Here is a 20,629-nt window from a genome sequence, read left to right on the forward strand (position 1 = left end):
TGGTTTAAGCCAAGTTTCAGTAAGGCAAAGTACATCGAAGCTATCATCTGTGACTATTTCATTTACAATAACTGCCTTAGGTGTGAGTGATCTAATGTTTAGAAGACCTAGCTTTAGAAATAGTTTTTGTTTACTAATAGCAACATTTTCTGTTTTAATAACAATTAGATTTTTCCTAGATCCTGCATTAAATTTATTATTTGATCTCACTAAACGAGGAATAGACACGGTTTCTATGCAAAGTTCTACACTAGTATTTATATCAGTTGAATTGGTGCAGCAGAGACTATGATTTGGACTTTTGGTAATCATCGATAAGGGAATGATCCAATATGTCCCGGGCAGGAACCCAACTCCTCTCCTCCGGACCATAACCTTCCCAGTCCACCAAGTACTGGAATCCACGTCCCCTCCGCCTTGAGTCCAGGATACGATTAACCGAATAGGTTGGTTCCCCATCTACGATTCGCGGTGGTGGGGGAACCGGGACAGGCGGATTAATAGCTGAACGAAAAACTGGCTTGATTCTAGATACATGGAAGGCGGGGTGAATCCTCCGGTACGCCGGAGGAAGTTTGAGGCGGACCGTCACCGGACTAAGGATCTTGGTGATGGTAAACGGGCCGATGAATTTAGGAGCTAATTTTCTACAAACGGAGCGGAGAGGAATATCAGCAGATGAAAGCCACACTTTTTGACCAGCGACGTAGACGGGAGGTCTTGACCGGTGGCGATCGGCCTGGACCTTAGTGCGCAAACCCACCCGGAGAAGGGTCTCCCTGGCCGTTCTCCAGATGTCTCTGCACCCCTGGACGAATTCGTGGGCAGAGGGGACCGCGATCTCAGATTCCAGACTAGGAAAAATTGGTGGCTGGTACCCTAAACTACACTCAAACGGAGATAGGCCCGTGGACGACACTGTTAATGAGTTATGCGCGTACTCAACCCATGAGATATGCTGACTCCAAGAGGACGGATTCTGTGACGCTAAACATCGCAAACCTCGTTCCAAATCTTGGTTGGCCCTCTCCGTCTGACCGTTGCTCTGGGGATGAAACCCAGAAGAAAGACTGACATTCGCCCCCAGCAACCGACAAAACTCTCTCCAAAATTTGGGTATAAACTGGGGACCCCTGTCAGAGACCACATCTGTCGGGAGGCCATGGATACGAAACACGTGGTCTATGACAGCAACCGCTGTCTCTCTGGCTGATGGTAATTTGGGCAGAGGGATGAAATGCGTAGCCTTCGAGAACCTGTCCACCACAGTTAAAACCACCGTGTTACCCTGTGAGGCAGGGAGACCTGTCACGAAATCTAGCGCAATATGTGACCAGGGTCTCGAAGAAACTGACAACGGTTGAAGGAGCCCAGCAGGAGGACGAGTGGAAGACTTACAACTGGCACAGACCGAGCAGGCCAATACAAAACGACGAGTGTCGCGAGCCATAGTTTGCCACCAGAATCGTTGCTTAATGAGAAAAATGGTACGATTGACTCCTGGATGACAAGCCACCTTGGAACAATGACCCCACCGGATGACGTTGGACCGCAATTTCTCTGGCACAAATAAACGACCTGGTGGACATCCGGGCGGAGGCACTACCCCATCTAAGGCCATGCGGACCTTCGACTCGATCTCCCAGGTCAACATTGAAACCAAACAATTACGTGGAACGATGGACTCGGGAGAAACCGGGCGTTCAGATTGGTCAAAAATGCGAGACAATGCGTCAGGTTTGATGTTCTTGGAACCTGGACGATAGGAAATGGAAAAATCGAACCGACCGAAAAAAAGTGCCCACCGAGCCTGCCTAGAGTTAAGTCGTTTGGCGGATCTGATGTATTCAAGATTCTTGTGGTCGGTCCAAACAATGAAAGGTACCCCCGAACCCTCCAACCAATGACGCCACTCTTCCAAGGCTAACTTGACTGCCAACAATTCTCTATTACCAATGTCATAATTACGTTCGGCGGAAGATAAACGATGAGAATAATAAGCACACGGATGAACCTTGCCGTCCACGGAGGAGCGCTGAGAGAGAACCGCACCTACCCCCACCTCTGACGCATCGACCTCCACCACAAACTGACGAGAGGAATCAGGGGCGACAAGAATGGGGGCTGAAACAAAGCAATCCTTGAGTTTGGAGAATGCAACTTCAGCTGCACTAGACCACCTGAAAGTCGTCATGGTGGAGGTCAAGGCTGTCAGAGGCGCGGCTAGTTGGCTATAGTTGCGAATAAAACGCTGGTAAAAATTGGCAAAGCCCAGAAACCTCTGCAGGGCCTTGCGGGAATCTGGAGTTGGCCAATCTTGTCGGGATCCATGCGCACCCCCTCAGACGACACGATGTATCCTAAAAAAGGAACAGACTGTGCATGAAAAGCGCATTTCTCCGCCTTGACAAAAAGCCCATTCTCCAACAGCCTCTGAAGCACTCGTCTGACGTGCTGAACGTGTTCCTGGAGAGACGAAGAAAAAATCAATATGTCATCCAGGTAAACATATATGAACTGATCGACCATGTCTCTCAGCACGTCGTTGACGAGTGCCTGGAAAACCGCGGGGGAGTTGGAAAGGCCGAAAGGCATAACCAAGTATTCAAAGTGCCCCCTGGGGGTATTAAACGCGGTTTTCCACTCATCCCCCTTCCTGATACGGACCAAATGATAGGCGTTACGTAGATCCAACTTTGTGAACAAAGAAGCGCCCTGCAGCCTCTCGAAGGCTGAAGACATCAGCGGCAAAGGATATGTATTCTTTACCGTGATGCTGTTCAGCCCTCGGTAATCAATACAAGGACGCAGGGAACCGTCCTTCTTGCCCACAAAGAAGAATCCCGCCCCTGCAGGAGAAGAGGAAGGACGGATGAGTTTGGCTGCCAGAGAATCAGAAATATATTTCTCCATGGCCTCCCTCTCCAGAGTGGAAAGAGAGTATAATCTGCCCTTAGGCGGAGACGTACCTGGCAATAAGTCTATAGCACAGTCATAGGGACGGTGCGGAGGAAGAGAAGCAGCCCGGGACTTACTGAACACTTCCTTCAGGTCGAGGTACTCCCCAGGCACGTTAGACAGATCTGCCTGCTCATCCTGCAACACAGAACAAGACACAGAAGAACACGCAGACACCAAACAAGACGCATGACAGCTCTCACTCCAAGACATGACAGAGTTCTGACGCCAGTTTATGTGAGGATTGTGCAGGATGAGCCAGGGGTGTCCCAACACCACAGGAGCCAATGTCGAGTCAATGAGGAGAAAGTGAATCTCCTCGACGTGGTTACCCGACGTGATCAGACTCACCGGTCCGGTGGAGTGGGTGACCGATGACAGGAGTTGTCCGCCCAGAGCGTTAACCGAGATGGGGTGAATGACGGGAATTATAGGAACTCCCAGACGACGTGCCAGGTCACGGTCCATAAAACTCCCCTCCGCACCGGAGTCCACAAGAGCCTCACACTGATGATAAGAGGCGGCCCACTGCAGTCTTACCGGAAGGAGCGTTGCTTTTTCGAGACGATTCATCCCAGGAAATGCCACCCGTCAGTAACCTCCGTTCTACTGACGGGTGTTGTGGACTTGGACGCAAAGTGACCCCCGGCTCCGCAGTACAAGCACAGTCCTTGCGCTCTTCTGCGCTCCTTCTCCTCCCTAGAGAGACGAGCTCTGCCCACCTGCATGGGTTCCGGATCGGATGAGGGACCGACCGCATCACCTGAAGGGAAGACCGGATGGACCTCCATGTCTGGAACTCGACCTCTCTGCACCAGAAGACCTCGACATTGTAATCTCGCGTCTACTCGGATAGCTAGATCAATTAATCCATCCAATGTTGCAGGTAACTCCAGAGTGTATATCTCATTTTGTATGCGGTCGGCCAACCCATGCAAAAACATGTCCCACTGCGCCTCGCTGTTCCACTTACACTCCGCAGCCAGTGTCCGGAATTCAATGGAGTAGTCCGTAACTGATCTGTGGTCCTGACGTAGATCTGCTAAAACTCCTGCTGCCTCCTTGCCTGCAACTGCCCGATCAAAAACCTTCTTGAGTTCAGTGCTGAAGGTCTGGAAAGACTCCAAACAATCCCTGCTCCCAAACGGTGGTTCCCCACAACGCCGCTCGTCCAGATAGTAGGGTAATGACAAAAGCCACTTTAGATTTCTCAGTGGGAAATGATGAGTGCTGTAGGGCAAAAAACAATGAGCATTTAGTAAAAAATTACCGACATAGATGTGGCTCACCAGCATAGGCAGCAGGAGGAGGCAGACGAGGCTCTGGATTGTAGGCGGGGCGATCCGTGGGCGGAACAGCGGGTGGTGGATTAGGCGCAGTGGGCGCGTGGGCAGGCTCGACTCTAAGAAGTTGCTGTTGCGCGGTTAAGTCAGATACTTGCGTCACTAAGGCCTGGATTGCTCGACCAGAAGTCGTGATTTGTTCGTCCTGTCGATCGAATCGAGCATTAATCTCGTGCAGGGCTTCTCTCAGTTCGTTTATACTCGCTGGATCCATAACGCGGTCAGATCGTTATGTCAGGAAGCATACGACGGATCCAGTAGCGAGTCGAAATAAAGTTTATTGTAAACAGTCAGTAGAACAAACCGAACAGCTGGCAAATAACGGCACCCAGCAGGTCCTAGGAAACACGAGAAAAGCAGAGTAGAATCCAAGCAGGGTAGAGGAGAGATGACGCGCCGTGAAACTTCAACACAGGCAGACCACAGCTCAGGCAGAACGACAACAGGAGATCTGTGCAAACCGGGAGCAGGACCAGAACTGCACAGAACAGAGATCAGCACAAGGACCAGCAACCCAAAACGATCTGACACTGAACATGAGTAACACTGCTCTACATATAGGACTAATAACGAGACACACCTGCGACTGATCTGATCGCGCGTCAGCGCAGCTGGCGCTGATAGGCAATCAGATCAGCGCAGTACACACAGAATGAGCAAGCAAACCTGCAAACTGTGACAGGTAACCATCTCATCGCAGCCAAACATGGACTCATAGAGGTCACTGATTCACAGATTACCACAGCTACGCCCTGAACAAAATTAAGTAAATCTGCCATGAGACCCACCTCACGAAGAACTAGGTCAAGTGTGTAACGACTATGGCTCGATGGGTAAAAATTGAGCTTTTAATTTATATACTAATTAAAAGTGAAAACACTTTCTAAGTCCCACAGACTTGGCAAACTCTGTAACTGAACCCCCGTTTACGACTCGCTTCCCCCCTCTCGACAGTGTGAGCTTCAAAGACATTACTGACATTCAGATCTCAACAGAAAACCCGCTCTGAATCACACACACACAAACCACTCTGAAACTCCTAAAATACAAGTTACACACACGCATGAAATGTTTTTATGTAGTTTTCTTGTCTATGGGTTGTGATGGGATAAATTGAGATATTTATGCACCTCTGCAGATGTAATGGACACGTGTGTTGATACATTTGAGATGTATCTGTTTCATTAACTGATATTAATGTCGGGTATGATATCCTACGGATCGTACTGAGCTTCTTTATACAGAAATATAAACTATATTCCGCACAAATGTTTATATTTCTATACATAATGTGGTATTAAAGTTTTAATGCATTTTTCTGGGTACGATCAGAAGAGGCGTTCCTTCACAAACAATGAAACGCTCCCGCCTCAGAACCGAAAGATTCCATTGGGTCCCGTCATCAAACAGGGCGTTACCCCGCGCTGCTTTAAAACCAAAACACAAGCAGACGCTCGCTCTCTCTTCTCTTCTTCCCACTCTCAACTCATCCAACTTCTCTGGACCCTCTTCCTCGGCGCAGCGCTTCTCCAAAGGAACATCTGGAGGAGGCCCTGGCCTTCTCCATCGAGCGAGCACATGTTCGAGTCGTAACAGCCGGTCTTTGCAACTAAGATTTCCAGCCTCTCCCATCCCGGGAGACGAATCTGAACTTTCTCGGTAACGTTAAATTCAAGTGAGCCTTTACATCGTTTTTCGAAACGACCCAGAAGAAGAAGCTAGACGCAAACCAGCCGGACACGCGCACGCGCGTCCCCTTTTCAGCATCACACTGAAAGAGTACCACATCTCGCAAGTATATTGATTCCTATAAAAGCTGTTCCAGGTGTCTAGGTCTTAGGTCTGTGATTTAAGTTACCCTCTATCTTCCCTCTATATCTTTCTTTCTTTCATTCCATTTTCATTCTGATCACGCTATGTTTATGTTTTTGTTCGGTTAAATGTTTATTGGTTTGTTTGCATTTTTACGTACGTTTATGTTTGTAGTTTATATAATCTCTAGTGTGTGCCATTTTATTAATAAACCCATTTATACTTTTAATTGTCTCTGTGTTTGAAAACCCACTTTATAAAGTCAATGAAATTAAAGATCTAAGCTACAAGCTCGATATTGACTACCTTGAGTAGTTTTAATTCATAAACTCAGAAAGTTTGATATTCGTGGCCAGAAGACAAAGCTTTCTTGGAGTTTAAAAAGGGATACTCCCTTCTTAACTGTCATGATCAGACAGTACAGAACAAGGTAATCTCGATAATTGATAAAATAAATGTACATGCGACTTATGAATTATGACTATGAGTCATAAATATTAATATTCCCTATATTCTTGAGCTAATTCACATTTACCCCGAGTCGTTTACGCTACAAGTGAATGGTTGGCACAGGGGATGAAAAGGGAATCTGGGCATGTTTTTTTAAGCCATGCATGAACACCCAAAACCTTCCTGACACGTTAGAAGCTCCATCAAAACAATATCCATGGAGATGCTCAATTGGGATGTGCAGTATGAGAAATTCATCTTTGATGCACATGAACAGGTTCTCTCTGCTGCTGTCAGGAACACTTTTAAAATCCAAGGTATTAAGAGTGAATATCCAAGTTCTCGTCCACATACTGCAGCATCAATGAGAACTGCTCTATTGTACTGGACTCTGTGGTACCATCAGCTGTGAGTCCATAGTACGGACTATTTATGGCACGGGATACAATCTCACGTTGAATAGCGCAGGCATACTGTTGAATGACTTCATTCTGGATGGTGTCCGAGAGCCAGATATCTCTCTTCTGAATCCACTTTCTCTCTCTTGGGAGGTTGTAGGTACCATCAAGCATCAGTTCAAAATGCCATCACGGGTGCTGTCACCCCGAAAAGCCACCCCCTTCTTTCCTAGGAAGGACACTGACCTGAATATTAGCTCCACAACATGCCTAGTTGTGTCTTGAGTTTGGCGGGCAGCGTCAGATAAAAGGGCAGTATAACTGGTTTAGACCAGGAGTCGGCAAGTAACTTTGGCCGCGGGCCAATATGTTTTTTAGTCAGTAGATGGCGGGCCAGCTACACGGAGTAGGCCTTTGGATACAAATTAAATACTCTATTTAACTACTAAATAGTAAATAGAACTAATTAAAAACAGATTTAAGCCATTTTAATAAAGGTGTGAATAGCAATCATGCCTCATTCGCTTACAGTCCGACTTTTGAACTTTATTCCTTTTTATTATTATTATTTATTCGGGATCGGGACACACACATACACACCTAAGGCTTAAGGAGGTCTGCGCGGGACTGTTTTTTTTTTTTTTGAGAGAGAGAGATTAAGTAGCCTATAACAATTATAAATGAACAAAAATTGTGTTCGTGTCAATATAAATATTATTTTAACATTGTAGCCTACTGTCAGCAGAGAAAAAAAATGTCACAGAAAAAATTAATGAAATATAAATTAAATAAATTAAATAGGACAAAGCCTATCACTCAAATTTCTAAGCAACATAAACGAAAACCATATTGCCCTACTGACAAATGAAGTAGCCAGGCTATTTTCTGCCAAACTATTTCAAACATCCTTGCAAAAAAAGAATGTTGTTGACTGACAATGGTTTCAGTACCAAACAGCTCCTCAGAGCTAGGTGTACAGTGGTCAGAATGAAGTGCGGATACGCTGTCAAAAGATGTCGGGAGTGGGCTATTGTCAGTCAGACCGCCCGCTCCGTCCAAAGTATAGGTACACCACAGTTCCGACCGCTACCATCTTTATACTTTAAAATTGAATCCCGCGCCGCATGATTCCTTATGGGCGTTTCACACAGCATGCGGCGGTGAAATCGCCGCGCGGCTACGGCTTTTCTCAAGTTTCATTTTAGTTCAGGAAATAAATAATGGAAAAACAAGTCGTCTTTCTTTTTTTTTTTTTTTTTTTTTTTTTGAAAAAACGATTGAACGAAACCGTTATTGTAAAATAAAAATATAAAAAAAAAAAAAAAAAAAAAAAAACGACTTCCAAAATAATCCGGCGGGCCAGAAAATATTGCTGGCGGGCCAGTTTTGGCCCGCGGGCCGCCTATTGCTGACCCCTGGTTTAGACTTTTCATGCTCATTACATTTTTCTGTGGCTTTCCACCAGTTTGTAAAGCATCCCTTGACAAAACTGCTGTCAAACCTTACACTATATTCATTGATGAGACATTTCTTCACTGCTTTCACACAGCTGAAACATACAACACGATCCCCTTCCTTAATATAATGCAGCCCTGTCCATTATTTTAACCAGTTTGCATTGAATGAACAAGAAAACGTGGTAACACTTTATTTTACAGTGTCCTTGTCACATATGTTATATGTAGGCTACTTACCATAGTAATAACAGGTAAATTATGCATAACTACATGCATAACAACTAACCCTCGACCAAATCCTAATCTTACCCTAACCCTATAGTAAGTACATGTAGTTGCTTAATATTACTCAGTTCTTAAATATTTAATTACACTGTAACAATGACGCCTTAAAATAAAGTGTAACCGAAAACGTCTCTTTTCCAAACTGCTTTCCAGGAAAAAGGAAGTTGGTTGATTGGTGTGGAGAGATTGCCTCCAAAACTACATTAACGCTAGCATTTTGTACTGGTACTGCCGTGATGAACTGACGTCAATGTAGACGATGGTAGAAGCCTGGAAGGCTGCTCTGCTGTATCATTCTAACGTTACACGAAATGCCTGTCATTCAATCATGGACTACTGCACAAAACACGCTAATGAAAGCATAAACTGTTTCAAAAAGGTAAACATTTGTAGTTTAGGCATAAGTTAATGCAACGCTGAAACTACCTTTATTAAATAAACCACCGTGCTGAGAACAGGGCCGTAGGGGGAGACTGAGGACGGTTGCAACACTTTTTGCATTTCCTTGAGTTTCTCAGTGACAGAGATTTTCTGTAAAGCTGCTTTGAAACAATGTGTATTGTGAAAAGCACTATACAAATAAATTTAATACAATATAACCACATCTGTCAGCTACCCACCCACACTTCTGCAAAAAGTGTACATATTGCAACACATGTTGCAACTGAGCACAATGACAGGGTACGTTTGCAACGGTCCACAGGGCAGTTGCAACATTCATTAAATCAGCATTTAATGACATTCATTAAAACAGCATTTAGCAACATTCATTAAAACAGCATGTAGCAACTGTCCCTAGACTGACAGTCATGATAAAACTTGCTATGTTAGCTTGACACAGGCCCTGTCCCAAATGGCACACTCCGGACTTGTGGACTTCCTCAGAGTCCACACTTTGGTGACGTCATGTAGACCTATAGGGCCCTTGGCGCGAGTCCACGAGGGCACATTGAGAGGTATTTTTGGGACAGACTCGATTGTCAAGCCGGAAATAACGGTCTGGTTGTTGTTGGACAGGAGAAATCACATTTTAGCGCTCCGAAGTCTTATATCCATGTCAACTACACAGCCTAATTTTACAGTTCTATATTTTGATATTGTGCCTGCCACCTGGGCATTAGACAATAGATATATCATGCTTATTTAAATGATGTATACAGTTGTACATAATAATACATAATGTTCCATTTGAACTAAGATTACAATTTTAACACAATGAAAATGTGCATGAGTTTCAGATGAATTTACAGGTTTCAATATTCATACTATGTTTACATATGACTCAGTAAAGCTCTGCCATTCGGTTCTATTTATTTAATGAATCATAATGTGATCGTATTATTCAACGCACTATTATTATGTTTGAGACATCAACCACTGGTCGATGACCATAATGTTTGTATAAACTGTAGGTAACAACTGGTAAAATGTACATCTAGGTTTAAAAAACGTAATATTTTCTTCTCAGCCATGTCAACAATTGTCCGTGAGCGAAATCTCCTCCCATCCGTTGTCTGATTGGCCTTTCGCAAGGATTCCTGGGTAGTTAAAGTGCGTGGAGCCTGCTTCTATGCGGGCTTCGCGGAAGACCGCTTCAAGGGTACAAAGGGGGCGCTGCTGAGCACACTTCAGAGCGTTAAAATGCTGAATGGGACGGCCTACGGACTCGTAGACTCGGCGAGCACGCGCAATTTAAGTCCACGAGACCGAAAGTCCACATGAAGTGCGCCATTTGGGACAGGGCCACAATACCTTTGGCACATGATAGCTTTGCCTTTTAGAAGCTAAGAAAACACAGATTAAAATTGTGATTGATTATGTTGATATTGATACCACATGCTCATAATCCATTATACACAGTATTAATTGTATGGTTCCATGAATGTATTTATAAAGACAAGTAAATACATGTTATTAATAGCCACGTTGTGTTCTTATAAATATTTATTGTGAGTGATAACAGTTACTAGCCTCTATAAATGCATCATTGATGGCTTTGTCACGGTTTCCGGTTAATCACCACCTCCTCACTACATTTCCCATCATCCTCCCTGGCCCTCACCTGCATGCACTTCCCAATCACAGATCACCGTCACCTGTCACCAATCATCACTGATAATCATCCAGCACTATTTAACACTTCCCTCAGCAGTTCACTGGTGTCTGGTCTCGTCTTTGACAAGCGATACAGACTACTCACTTGAGTTTCCGCCGTGCCTGTTTACTTTCCTCATCTATGACAAGCACTACTGACTACTCACCTGAGAATTCCTATCTACTGACCTGAAGTCCCGTTCTTCCCGTCTTCACTGATCATCATCTTGTTTCTTCTCTTCATCATCTTCCTGCAAAGACATTCATCATTTCAGTGCAATTCCCTGCATCGCTCACCCTCTGCACTTATAATAAACTTGTTGTTATTCACCCCAACCTTGTCTGCCTTCTTCTGATTGTGACCAAAGACCAGACCTTAAAAATGAGAAGCCATTTGAATAATGGAAGGATGATGGAAGGAACAACAGTTTTTATTTTTCAGAATGGCAGAAGCCTGGTGGATTATGTCACAGAGTTCGTCACCAAGCCACTTGCAGTGACCTCACCCTTATGGAGGGATTTTGGTGCAGGCTGGATGATGAGATCCGCTATGTGATGCTGCGAGGAGACCCAGTATGGACGCTTGAGAGATGGAGATATATATATATATATATATATATATATATATATATATACACTCACCTAAAGGATTATTAGGAACACCTGTTCAATTTCTTATTAATTCAATTATCTAATCAACCAATCACATGGCAGTTGCTTCAATGCATTTAGGGGTGTGGTCCTGGTCAAGACAATCTCCTGAACTCCAAACTGAATGTCAGAATGGGAAAGAAAGGTGATTTAAGCAATTTTGAGCGTGGCATGGTTGTTGGTGCCAGACGGGCCGGTCTGAGTATTTCACAATCTGCTCAGTTACTGGGATTTTCACGCACAACCATTTCTAGGGTTTACAAAGAATGGTGTGAAAAGGGAAAAACATCCAGTATGCGGCAGTCCTGTGGGCGAAAATGCCTTGTTGAATCTAGAGGTCAGAGGAGAATGGGCCGACTGATTCAAGCTGATAGAAGAGCAACTTTGACTGAAATAACCACTCGTTACAACCGAGGTATGCAGCAAAGTATTTGTGAAGCCACAACACGCACAACCTTGAGGCGGATGGGCTACAACAGCAGAAGACCCCACCGGGTACCACTCATCTCCACTACAAATAGGAAAAAGAGGCTACAATTTGCACAAGCTCACCAAAATTGGACAGTTGAAGACTGGAAAAATGTTGCCTGGTCTGATGAGTCTCGATTTCTGTTGAGACATTCAGATGGTAGAGTCAGAATTTGGCGTAAACAGAATGAGAACATGGATCCATCATGCCTTGTTACCACTGTGCAGGCTGGTGGTGGTGGTGTAATGGTGTGGGGGATGTTTTCTTGGCACACTTTAGGCCCCTTAGTGCCAATTGGGCATCGTTTAAATGCCACGGCCTACCTGAGCATTGTTTCTGACCATGTCCATCGCTTTATGACCACCATGTACCCATCCTCTGATGGCTACTTCCAGCAGGATAATGCACCATGTCACAAAGCTCGAATCATTTCAAATTGGTTTCTTGAACATGACAATGAGTTCACTGTACTAAAATGACCCCCACAGTCACCAGATCTCAACCCAATAGAGCATCTTTGGGATGTGGTGGAACGGGAGCTTCGTGCCCTGGATGTGCATCCCACAAATCTCCATCAACTGCAATATGCTATCCTATCAATATGGGCCAACATTTCTAAAGAATGCTTTCAGCACCTTGTTGAATCAATGCCACGTAGAATTAAGGCAGTTCTGAAGGCGAAAGGGGGTCAAACACAGTATTAGTATGGTGTTCCTAATAATCCTTTAGGTGAGTGTATATATATAACTTTGCGCTCTGGATAGATGGGTCCTCATTTGTTGTTGGCAGAGCGGATGAAGACACCACCATTCAACGACAGTAACCCATGTCCCTTCCAGAGTCTTGTTCCGCCGAGACCTCCCTTCCTGAGTCTCGTCCCATCGAGATCACCCTTCCTGAGTCCCCTGTTCCTGTCCTCGTCCAGAGTCCAAAGGAAATGGACTTAATAGACTTCGACACTGATGTACCGGCTCGACACTAACGGCGTCCTATCGTCCTGGGGACGATAGAAAATGTGTTAAGGATGAACAGAAATATTCTTCAGGACGCCTACAGGACGAAAGACATTTTTGTATGTGTGTTCATTTATCAATAGCCTATTAGGGTAACTTAGAAAATGCCAAAATTAACCGACCACGCGCTGACTACAACGGAGCACGTCTTCTCATGCTGTTACTATAGTTACTATACTGGCCGGCTACTCACCCGGAGACTTGTTTCGCGGTACATCTATCACATGGCTTAATGACATCGCAAATATGTTGCGCTGGTTAAACAACGGTGAGGACGAGGCCAAACAGATTGAGCACCAAGACGGCCCTGCATCTCCTCCATTGAACCACAGTAGGACTACAATCCCCGAGTTTGATGTGAGTACATTTTAAATTGATTATTTTATTTGTATTAGTCATTGGATTGAAACAGTCTGCTAACTGCTTGCTACTAACCTACTAACGTTTGCTAGCTAACTGGCGCTACCCCAGCTATGTGTGTGTATATTAGCTAAAGCATACATTTACATTTCAATATATTTGTTGTCTTTTTTATTAGTCATATATATAGTTATATTAGTCAGTCTAATTTAGGGTGACCAGACTTTCACGTTTTCTGGGGACAGTCCCCGTTATTGGTGCAGTGTTAATTTCGTTGACGAATAATTTTTCACTTTTTCACAGACGAAAACGAGACGATAACTAAATAAAAACTCGTTTTGAATGAGAAAACTATGACGAAAATCTATTGACATTTTCGTCACCGAATAAAAACTAGACAAAAATGTTAGATAGTGACGATTTGGGAAGCGATCCAGTCAGAACTGATGTCCTGCGTTTGTGGTAGATGCGCACATTTGTACTGTAACGTGCTGATCTACCCAGGCAGCGGCACGCGGTTTGACATGCGCTGCATGTCTCATAAAACGTTAGCTGCTGAATGTAAACGTCTGGGAGAATGAGTAGAGCAGACATATAGATCTGAATAAGAGTGACAACGCAAAAAAAGAGCTATATTCGGTACGGTTTTCTGTGCGCACACACCCGACCCGAAGCGTGCAGCCATGCACATAGACACCTATACAGCGCGCGAGTACTGAATTGAGCTCTCTTTCGTGTCTGAATGGACAAATACACACAACATTATGTCGATATGTCCGTTTTGGAGAGTATTCACGTAAACTATGTTGGTTATGTCTTAAACAGTTTTGAGTGTATTGGATGTGCATCAGTGCAATTGGATCCGCATGTCATTGGACATGATCCGATGTCTTAAAGTGACAGTGGGTAATAAACCTAATGCTGGTTAGTATTAATTAATATTGATCAAGCAACAAAAGAAAAAGAGAAAAGCATTCACTGCTCGTTAATAGCTTTAATAAGGATTATTTATTTAATTCATACAAATAAATATGTCTGCTGCTTGAAAGAATAAAGAATGATGTATGCAAGTAGTTATAAAGAATGCATATATCATTCATTGAAAAGAAGACTGTTCTACTTTAGGAAAAGTGGTTTTATTTAAGTTTAAGATTTTTTTTTTAAGTCACAGTAGTTAAATCTGTATCTGTATTGCATGTTCAAACTTTAAAATGATTCATATTAACAGGTTAATAGATGTTTTCTCCGGAAGTATGTGGGTTTGGAAATTTTAGAGAAATTCTTAATTAATGCATTACAATTTAACTAAACCCATTATAGGCCTGAAGCCTGCCTGCATGAGCTATGACGTGAAAATTGGCCTGAAGCCATGCATAGTTAGGGGGGGCTGAGGCAAATCAATAAATTTTCTTCTTCTTTACAGAAACAAGGAAACTCTGGTTATGCAACAAAACAGAAAAGAAAATTTCTTCCTGAATGGAAAAAGTGCTATTCGTTCATTGAATATGATGAACCTGCACAACTGATGTACTGCAAAACATGCAGGAGCTGCCCAGCTCAGGCCATGGGGAACGCCCTGTTCCATGGGGTAACTGGACAGAAAGTCAGATTGAGGAGCATCAAAGAGCATGCAGCCACGATTGCACACAAATCAGCTGATGATCAGTTTGACAGAATGGATGCAGCAATACAGGAAAAGATGGTGAAACTCTTCAACATAGCCTACTTCATTGCCAAAGAGGAGGCACCACGTGTTCACCATGTTCCCCAAGCTGGTGGGTCTTCATCACACCAACGGCCTGGACCTCGGCAATACATATAGTAATACAATATCTACAATATATACAATACAATACATAATCCAGATTGTTGCCCTGGACCATGCCCATAGCCAGAGCATTTTGGATCAGTGGAGATTTCTTTAAGACTGCAAGGGAAGCTCGGCTTCCCCTATAATGTCAAAAATGAATGGTCAAACATGTACTATTGTATTAACATTTTATTGACTAAAAATGCGTTCGAAAACTTTCATCTCAAAGACGAGTTCGTTCAGAATCAGTTACATACAGCAGGTCGGCTGACTCGATTTCCTTCTCATACATTCCCGTAGCGTCACAGTCCATTTCCCTGTTGAAGCCTAGCGTCCATTGACTTCAATGGGGCTGCTTTGAACAGTTTTTTTCAGTGCTTCGAAACTAGATAAATACTGCGGTTATGTCCCGCCCACGGAAGCTCAGTTTCTCTGGGGGTGAATGAGGAGTGGGCTGGCCTGAACTCCGGGCTTCAGCGTGATGATTGGAGGGTCTGTCAAAAGACTGCATCTCCTTTTGACTGACAGTGATTTTGTACTATAAGAAATCGCTGAAGCTATTCGCGCTCAGTCCCATCGCGGATTTCTCAAGTACAGTCGAAATACAAACTGCTGCAACCTATTTCTTGATATTTGCTTGGCGAAATTGCTAGCCAATTTTCATCATACATTTCACACAATTATACACCACATTCCTTGTTTCAGTTTTACAGAGTTTAATAATTTTTTTTTTAGATCGTTCGTTCATTCATTCATTCATATAGTAGGCTAGGCTAGCGTCGTAGGGGTGAAACTGCACACGATGGCAGACAGTGCTAATATTGTCGACCTGATTTTGGTGAAGCCATTTGAACGTCTTCCTTACGAGGAAAAACTTAGAATTAAACAGTAGGGCAGATCAACACCTAAGATTGATTTAGTGCAAAAGATAGGGACAAGTAACAGGTCTTTTCAGCTCTCCTGGTATGACAAAGTTAGCTGGCTGACTGGAAGTGCTGTGACAAAGAAAATGTACTGCTGGCCATGCCTCTTGATGAAACCATCTCACGGATGTGTTGTTTGGTCAAAGGTGGGGTTTGGAGATCTGAATAACTTTGACGGGGCATATAAAAGGCATGAAAAGAGCAATGAACATGTGAGTGAGTGTGCAAGATTAAGTTGCATGGGCAGGATCAGGGTTGAGCATGCAATCAATGAAGGTGCTTGCATTCAAGTGGCTAAACATAATGAAACCTTCCTTCCTAAACCGCCTTATTGATGTGACATCCTTGCTTGGCCGGCAGGAGCTGTCATTTAGGGGACATGATGAGAGTAGTGAATCATCCAACAAGGGGAATTACTGGGAGTTCACAGAAACATTAGCTAAATATGACTCTGTCCTGTCCACACAATTCGAGTCCTCAGCTGTGTTTTCTGGTATGTCCCATACTATTCAAAATGATTTGATCTCTGTTCTTGCAGCCACCGTTTCTGATCAGATCAGAGATGAAATTCAGGATGCTCCCTTTTTTGGATGGCAGGTGGATGAAACAGCTGATATATCCTGCCGTGCCCAACTCTCTGTTATTGTTCACAGGGTCACAGACCATTTTCTTGAAAAGGAACGTAGGGCAGAATTTACTTTTAAATAAATGGACAATTTTATGATGTAGGTCGAAAATGAGCTTCCCCTCTTTGACAGACGAGCTTCCCCTCAGTAGCCGCCACTGTTTTGGATGCCATTCTGGCTGGACTGTTGAAGGTTGGAGTGGGTGAGGAGGACCTGAAAAAAACATCTGGATGGCTTTGGGTGTGATGGTGCTGCCGTTATGCTGGGTGTGAACAACGGAGTGACCGCCAGACTTCAGCGTTTGTATATCCTGCCGTGCCCAACTCTCTGTCATTGTTCACAGGGTCACAGACCATTTTCTTGAAAAGGAACGTAGGGCAGAATTTACTTTTAAATAAATGGACAATTTTATGATGTAGGTCGAAAATGAGCTTCCCCTCTTTGACAGACGAGCTTCCCCTCAGTAGCCGCCACTGTTTTGGATGTCATTCTGGCTGGACTGTTGAAGGATGGAGTGGGTGAGGAGGACCTGAAAAAAACATCTGGTTGGCTTTGGGTGTGATGGTGCTGCCGTTATGCTGGGTGTGAACAACGGAGTGACCGCCAGACTTCAGCGTTTGTGCTCATCCCTTGTCTCAATCTGGTGTGTGGCTCATCGTCTAGAGCTAGCTGCTCTAGACTGTGTCAAACAGGTTCCTCAGCTGCAAGACATTAAGCAAACACTACGTGCCATCCACAAGCACTACACCTGCTCTGCGAAGGCCTCACGGGAGCTTCAGGAGATCAGCAAGGCGATGGAGATCTCCATTGTGAGGCCAGGCAACACTGAAGGTACTCGCTGGCTACCACACATGTCACATGCATTGGAGGCATTGATGAGGAACTACAGGCCCATCTTGGTACACTTTGAGAACCATGCCAGTGACCCTAATGACAGGGAAGCAAATGCAGCCATGAAGGGGAGAGCAAAGCTTGTGCAGCACACCCTGAAACAGTACAATATGCTGCTATTCATCCACCTCATGCTGGATGTCTTGCAAGAACTGAAGCACCTCAGCCTCCTGTTCCAGCAAGAAGGCCTCACGTTGCAGATGGTCTCGGATGAACTGCAGACAACATCCCTGGCTATCGTGGCCACGCAGGTGAGAATTTTTTTTTTTTTTGATTTGGCATTATTAGGTGCTAAATGTCTGGTGGAAAACCTTATTTGTCATTGACCCATATACATATTTAACTATTTTATAATTACATAATTCTCTTTAATATTGTCACAGCTCAACATTTGTATGGGCCCTTTTAGTAATTCAAATGACTAAAATGTTCTTTACCTCTTTTCTTCTTTTTAAACTGTAGACAAACCCAGGCCCAAGGCTACACCAGTTCATGGATGAGGATGGGGCTGGAAGTACCTGGCAGGGTGTACAGATCAGCAGGACCAATGCTGATGACGACAACTTCTAAAACCTCAAGCTTCGCCTCACCAACAGCTTCTGTGTGTTTGTGTCAGAGCGTTTCAAAAGACTGGAGACCGACGTTCTGAAGGCAACCTCCACACTATTTGACCTGTCCAACTGGCCAGAAGACACTACTGATCTGGCAACATTTGGCACAGCTGAGATGAATGCCTTCATGGAGCATTTCCATCTGACATGTGAGGACTTAGAATCCGTGGAGGCAGCTAGGTGAGAGTGGCTTGACCTTAAGATTCTTGTTTCCCGTCACTACAGGCACCTCAATTCCCAGGTGCTGTGGCAGCGGCTGATTCAAGGTGCCATTGGAAGGGATGGCCAGTTTCAGCACATGCAGGTGGTAGCAGAGATCAGCCTTGTCCTCCCCATGAGCTCCTCTTGCTGTGAGCGTGGCTTCTCCAGCATGAAGAGGAGAATATCCTCGGCCATAGTTGCCAGACCAGGCTCCCACGGAAGGGCCACGAAGGTCGATCCGCCATGGCCTCCCAAAGGGTTGGCCCCGCCCTGGTCCCCCGAGCTGCCAGCTCCGCCCTGGCCGCCTGCTGCCGGTACCGTCCTGGAGTCATCAGTCCCTGTTGACCCTCCAGAAGAAGACTCCAGGACGTTCCTAAAGCAAATGTTAAATCATGAAGATGTACTCATTTTACATTTTAAGTTGTTCATTTGTAAATGTAACTAATGACAAAATAATTATTTTGATAAAGTAATGGGGAAAAAAAATACATAAGTCATTAATACAATGTTGAAAACTTTTTTTTAATGTTACAAGTAGTATATACCCTACACCATGTGTCAAGATTTGATGGCTTCCGGTTGTCATTGACCTTTCCGGTCGCCCTTCCGGTCACTATTGTTATGGATTGACCTATTGACCCTTCCTATCCGTCGATCATGTGGTTTTGACAGTTCGTTTTGACCTATTGCCCCTTCCTATCCCTTCGATCATGTGTTTTGACAGGTTGACCTTCCGGTGTCTATCCGGCATATGTTGTTATGGTTTGCCCTATTGACCTTGCTATTCTTTGATCATGTGGTTCTGACAGAAGCGTTTGCCCTATTTGAACCTTTTTAGCCCTAGATCATGTGATTTTGACAGAAGCTTTTGCCATTTAACCTTTTTAGCCCTAGATCATGTGTATGACAGAAAGTTTGAAGGCGCTGTTAGGATATGTGTCAGCATCTCCTCCGCATTCCAGAGCACATTGTGTCCCCCTTTGGAATGAGAGAAGAAAAAAGACTGTGTAAGTGTGTCACACAACCATTGAAAAAAAAATAAATAATTATACAAGCAGTTAAATGTTTATAGAGCGCTGAAGAAAAAAAGTTTATGAAAATCAGTATGGTGTCTATCGCACAAAATAATAAATGAATAAGGATAAAAGAATACATCATACAATATATAATATCATACTAAAACCTACCACAAAAAAGTTGAAAAACATTCTGTTCTTTAAAAGTATATAAATAAATTGCTTATAATATAAAATCACAGAGTGGTTCTCTCTCTCTCTCTCTCTCTCTCTCTCTCTCTCTCTCTCTCTCTCTCTCTCTCAGCTCCGTCTGTCGTTCTCTGACTCAGAGGGGCCTCTGTGCATCATGTCAGAGCGTACAGTATGTAATGTTAGTCTGCTAACGCATTTACAGAGACAAAGTTTTGTTCATACTAAATTTATTTCAAAATATAATCGTAAAAGTTTAAATATTATCTTTTAAAATGAAAGACTGTTTAAATTAAATCTTTAAAGTTTGAATACATACGCATCTTCTATTTATCTTTTAGAAGATTACTGTAATGATTTTGTTTAACGGTAACCTAAAGTATAATTGTTATTAAACAATGTCTGTTCAAAAACTTTAGATGGTTGAAAAACTGTACTTAGTCAATCATAATTTTTTGTCCATGCGGGGGTTTCAATTTTTATGTTGGGGGCTTTCCATAGAATCCATAGAATATTGCATATTCTATCCCGTACACCTAAACACGACCATCGCAGAAAACTATAAAATAAATAATTTAATATCATTTCTAAGCTGTGTTGTGTGCGCACACACGCGGTTCTAAAAAATCTCTATTTTAAATTAAATTATTAATAAATATATAACCAATGAATAATAACATACAGTATGTTACTAAAATGTATTTAAAAAATGTAAACAAAGTTTTAGCTAAATAAATATATAAATAAAAACACCTTACATTTCCAGAGAGGCGAAGTAGTTCTTTATGCAACGATAAAAAACAATCCAAAAAGCAAATAGTTGACCAGATGAGCCTCGGGGGGGCAATGTCACAGTAAATCTAGTCTGCGTTCCAGAGTACATCCAGAGTTTTATACTAAATTCATTTAAAAGCATAGCCTTATAAATTAGATATTTTAAAATTAAAAGACTGTTTAAATCAAATCTTTAAAGTTTTATCTTCTATTTATCTTCTTAGAAGACTTATGTATTTTTTTTTACTAAACAGCGTCTGTTCAAAACTTTAGATTTAAATAAAAGCAAAAATTATGC

At 43.4% G+C, this 20,629-nt stretch overlaps 1 protein-coding gene across 1 annotated transcript; it reads left to right on the plus strand.

Moving 5' to 3' along the window:
• Nucleotides 1–9,108: 9,108 nt before the first annotated feature.
• Nucleotides 9,109–19,524, plus strand: LOC309482635 (zinc finger protein 862-like). Its single transcript, XM_082148104.1, has 2 exons — nt 9,109–17,791; nt 18,003–19,524. The coding sequence occupies exons 1-2, from the start codon at nt 17,225–17,227 to the stop codon at nt 18,108–18,110; spliced, it is 675 nt and encodes a 224-aa protein (XP_082004230.1). The 5' UTR covers nt 9,109–17,224; the 3' UTR covers nt 18,111–19,524.
• The last annotated feature ends 1,105 nt before the right edge of the window (nt 19,525–20,629 follow it).

This window comes from Leuciscus leuciscus, assembly GCF_965113295.1.
Source record: "Leuciscus leuciscus genome assembly, chromosome: 19".
Classification (NCBI taxonomy): domain Eukaryota; kingdom Metazoa; phylum Chordata; class Actinopteri; order Cypriniformes; family Leuciscidae; genus Leuciscus; species Leuciscus leuciscus.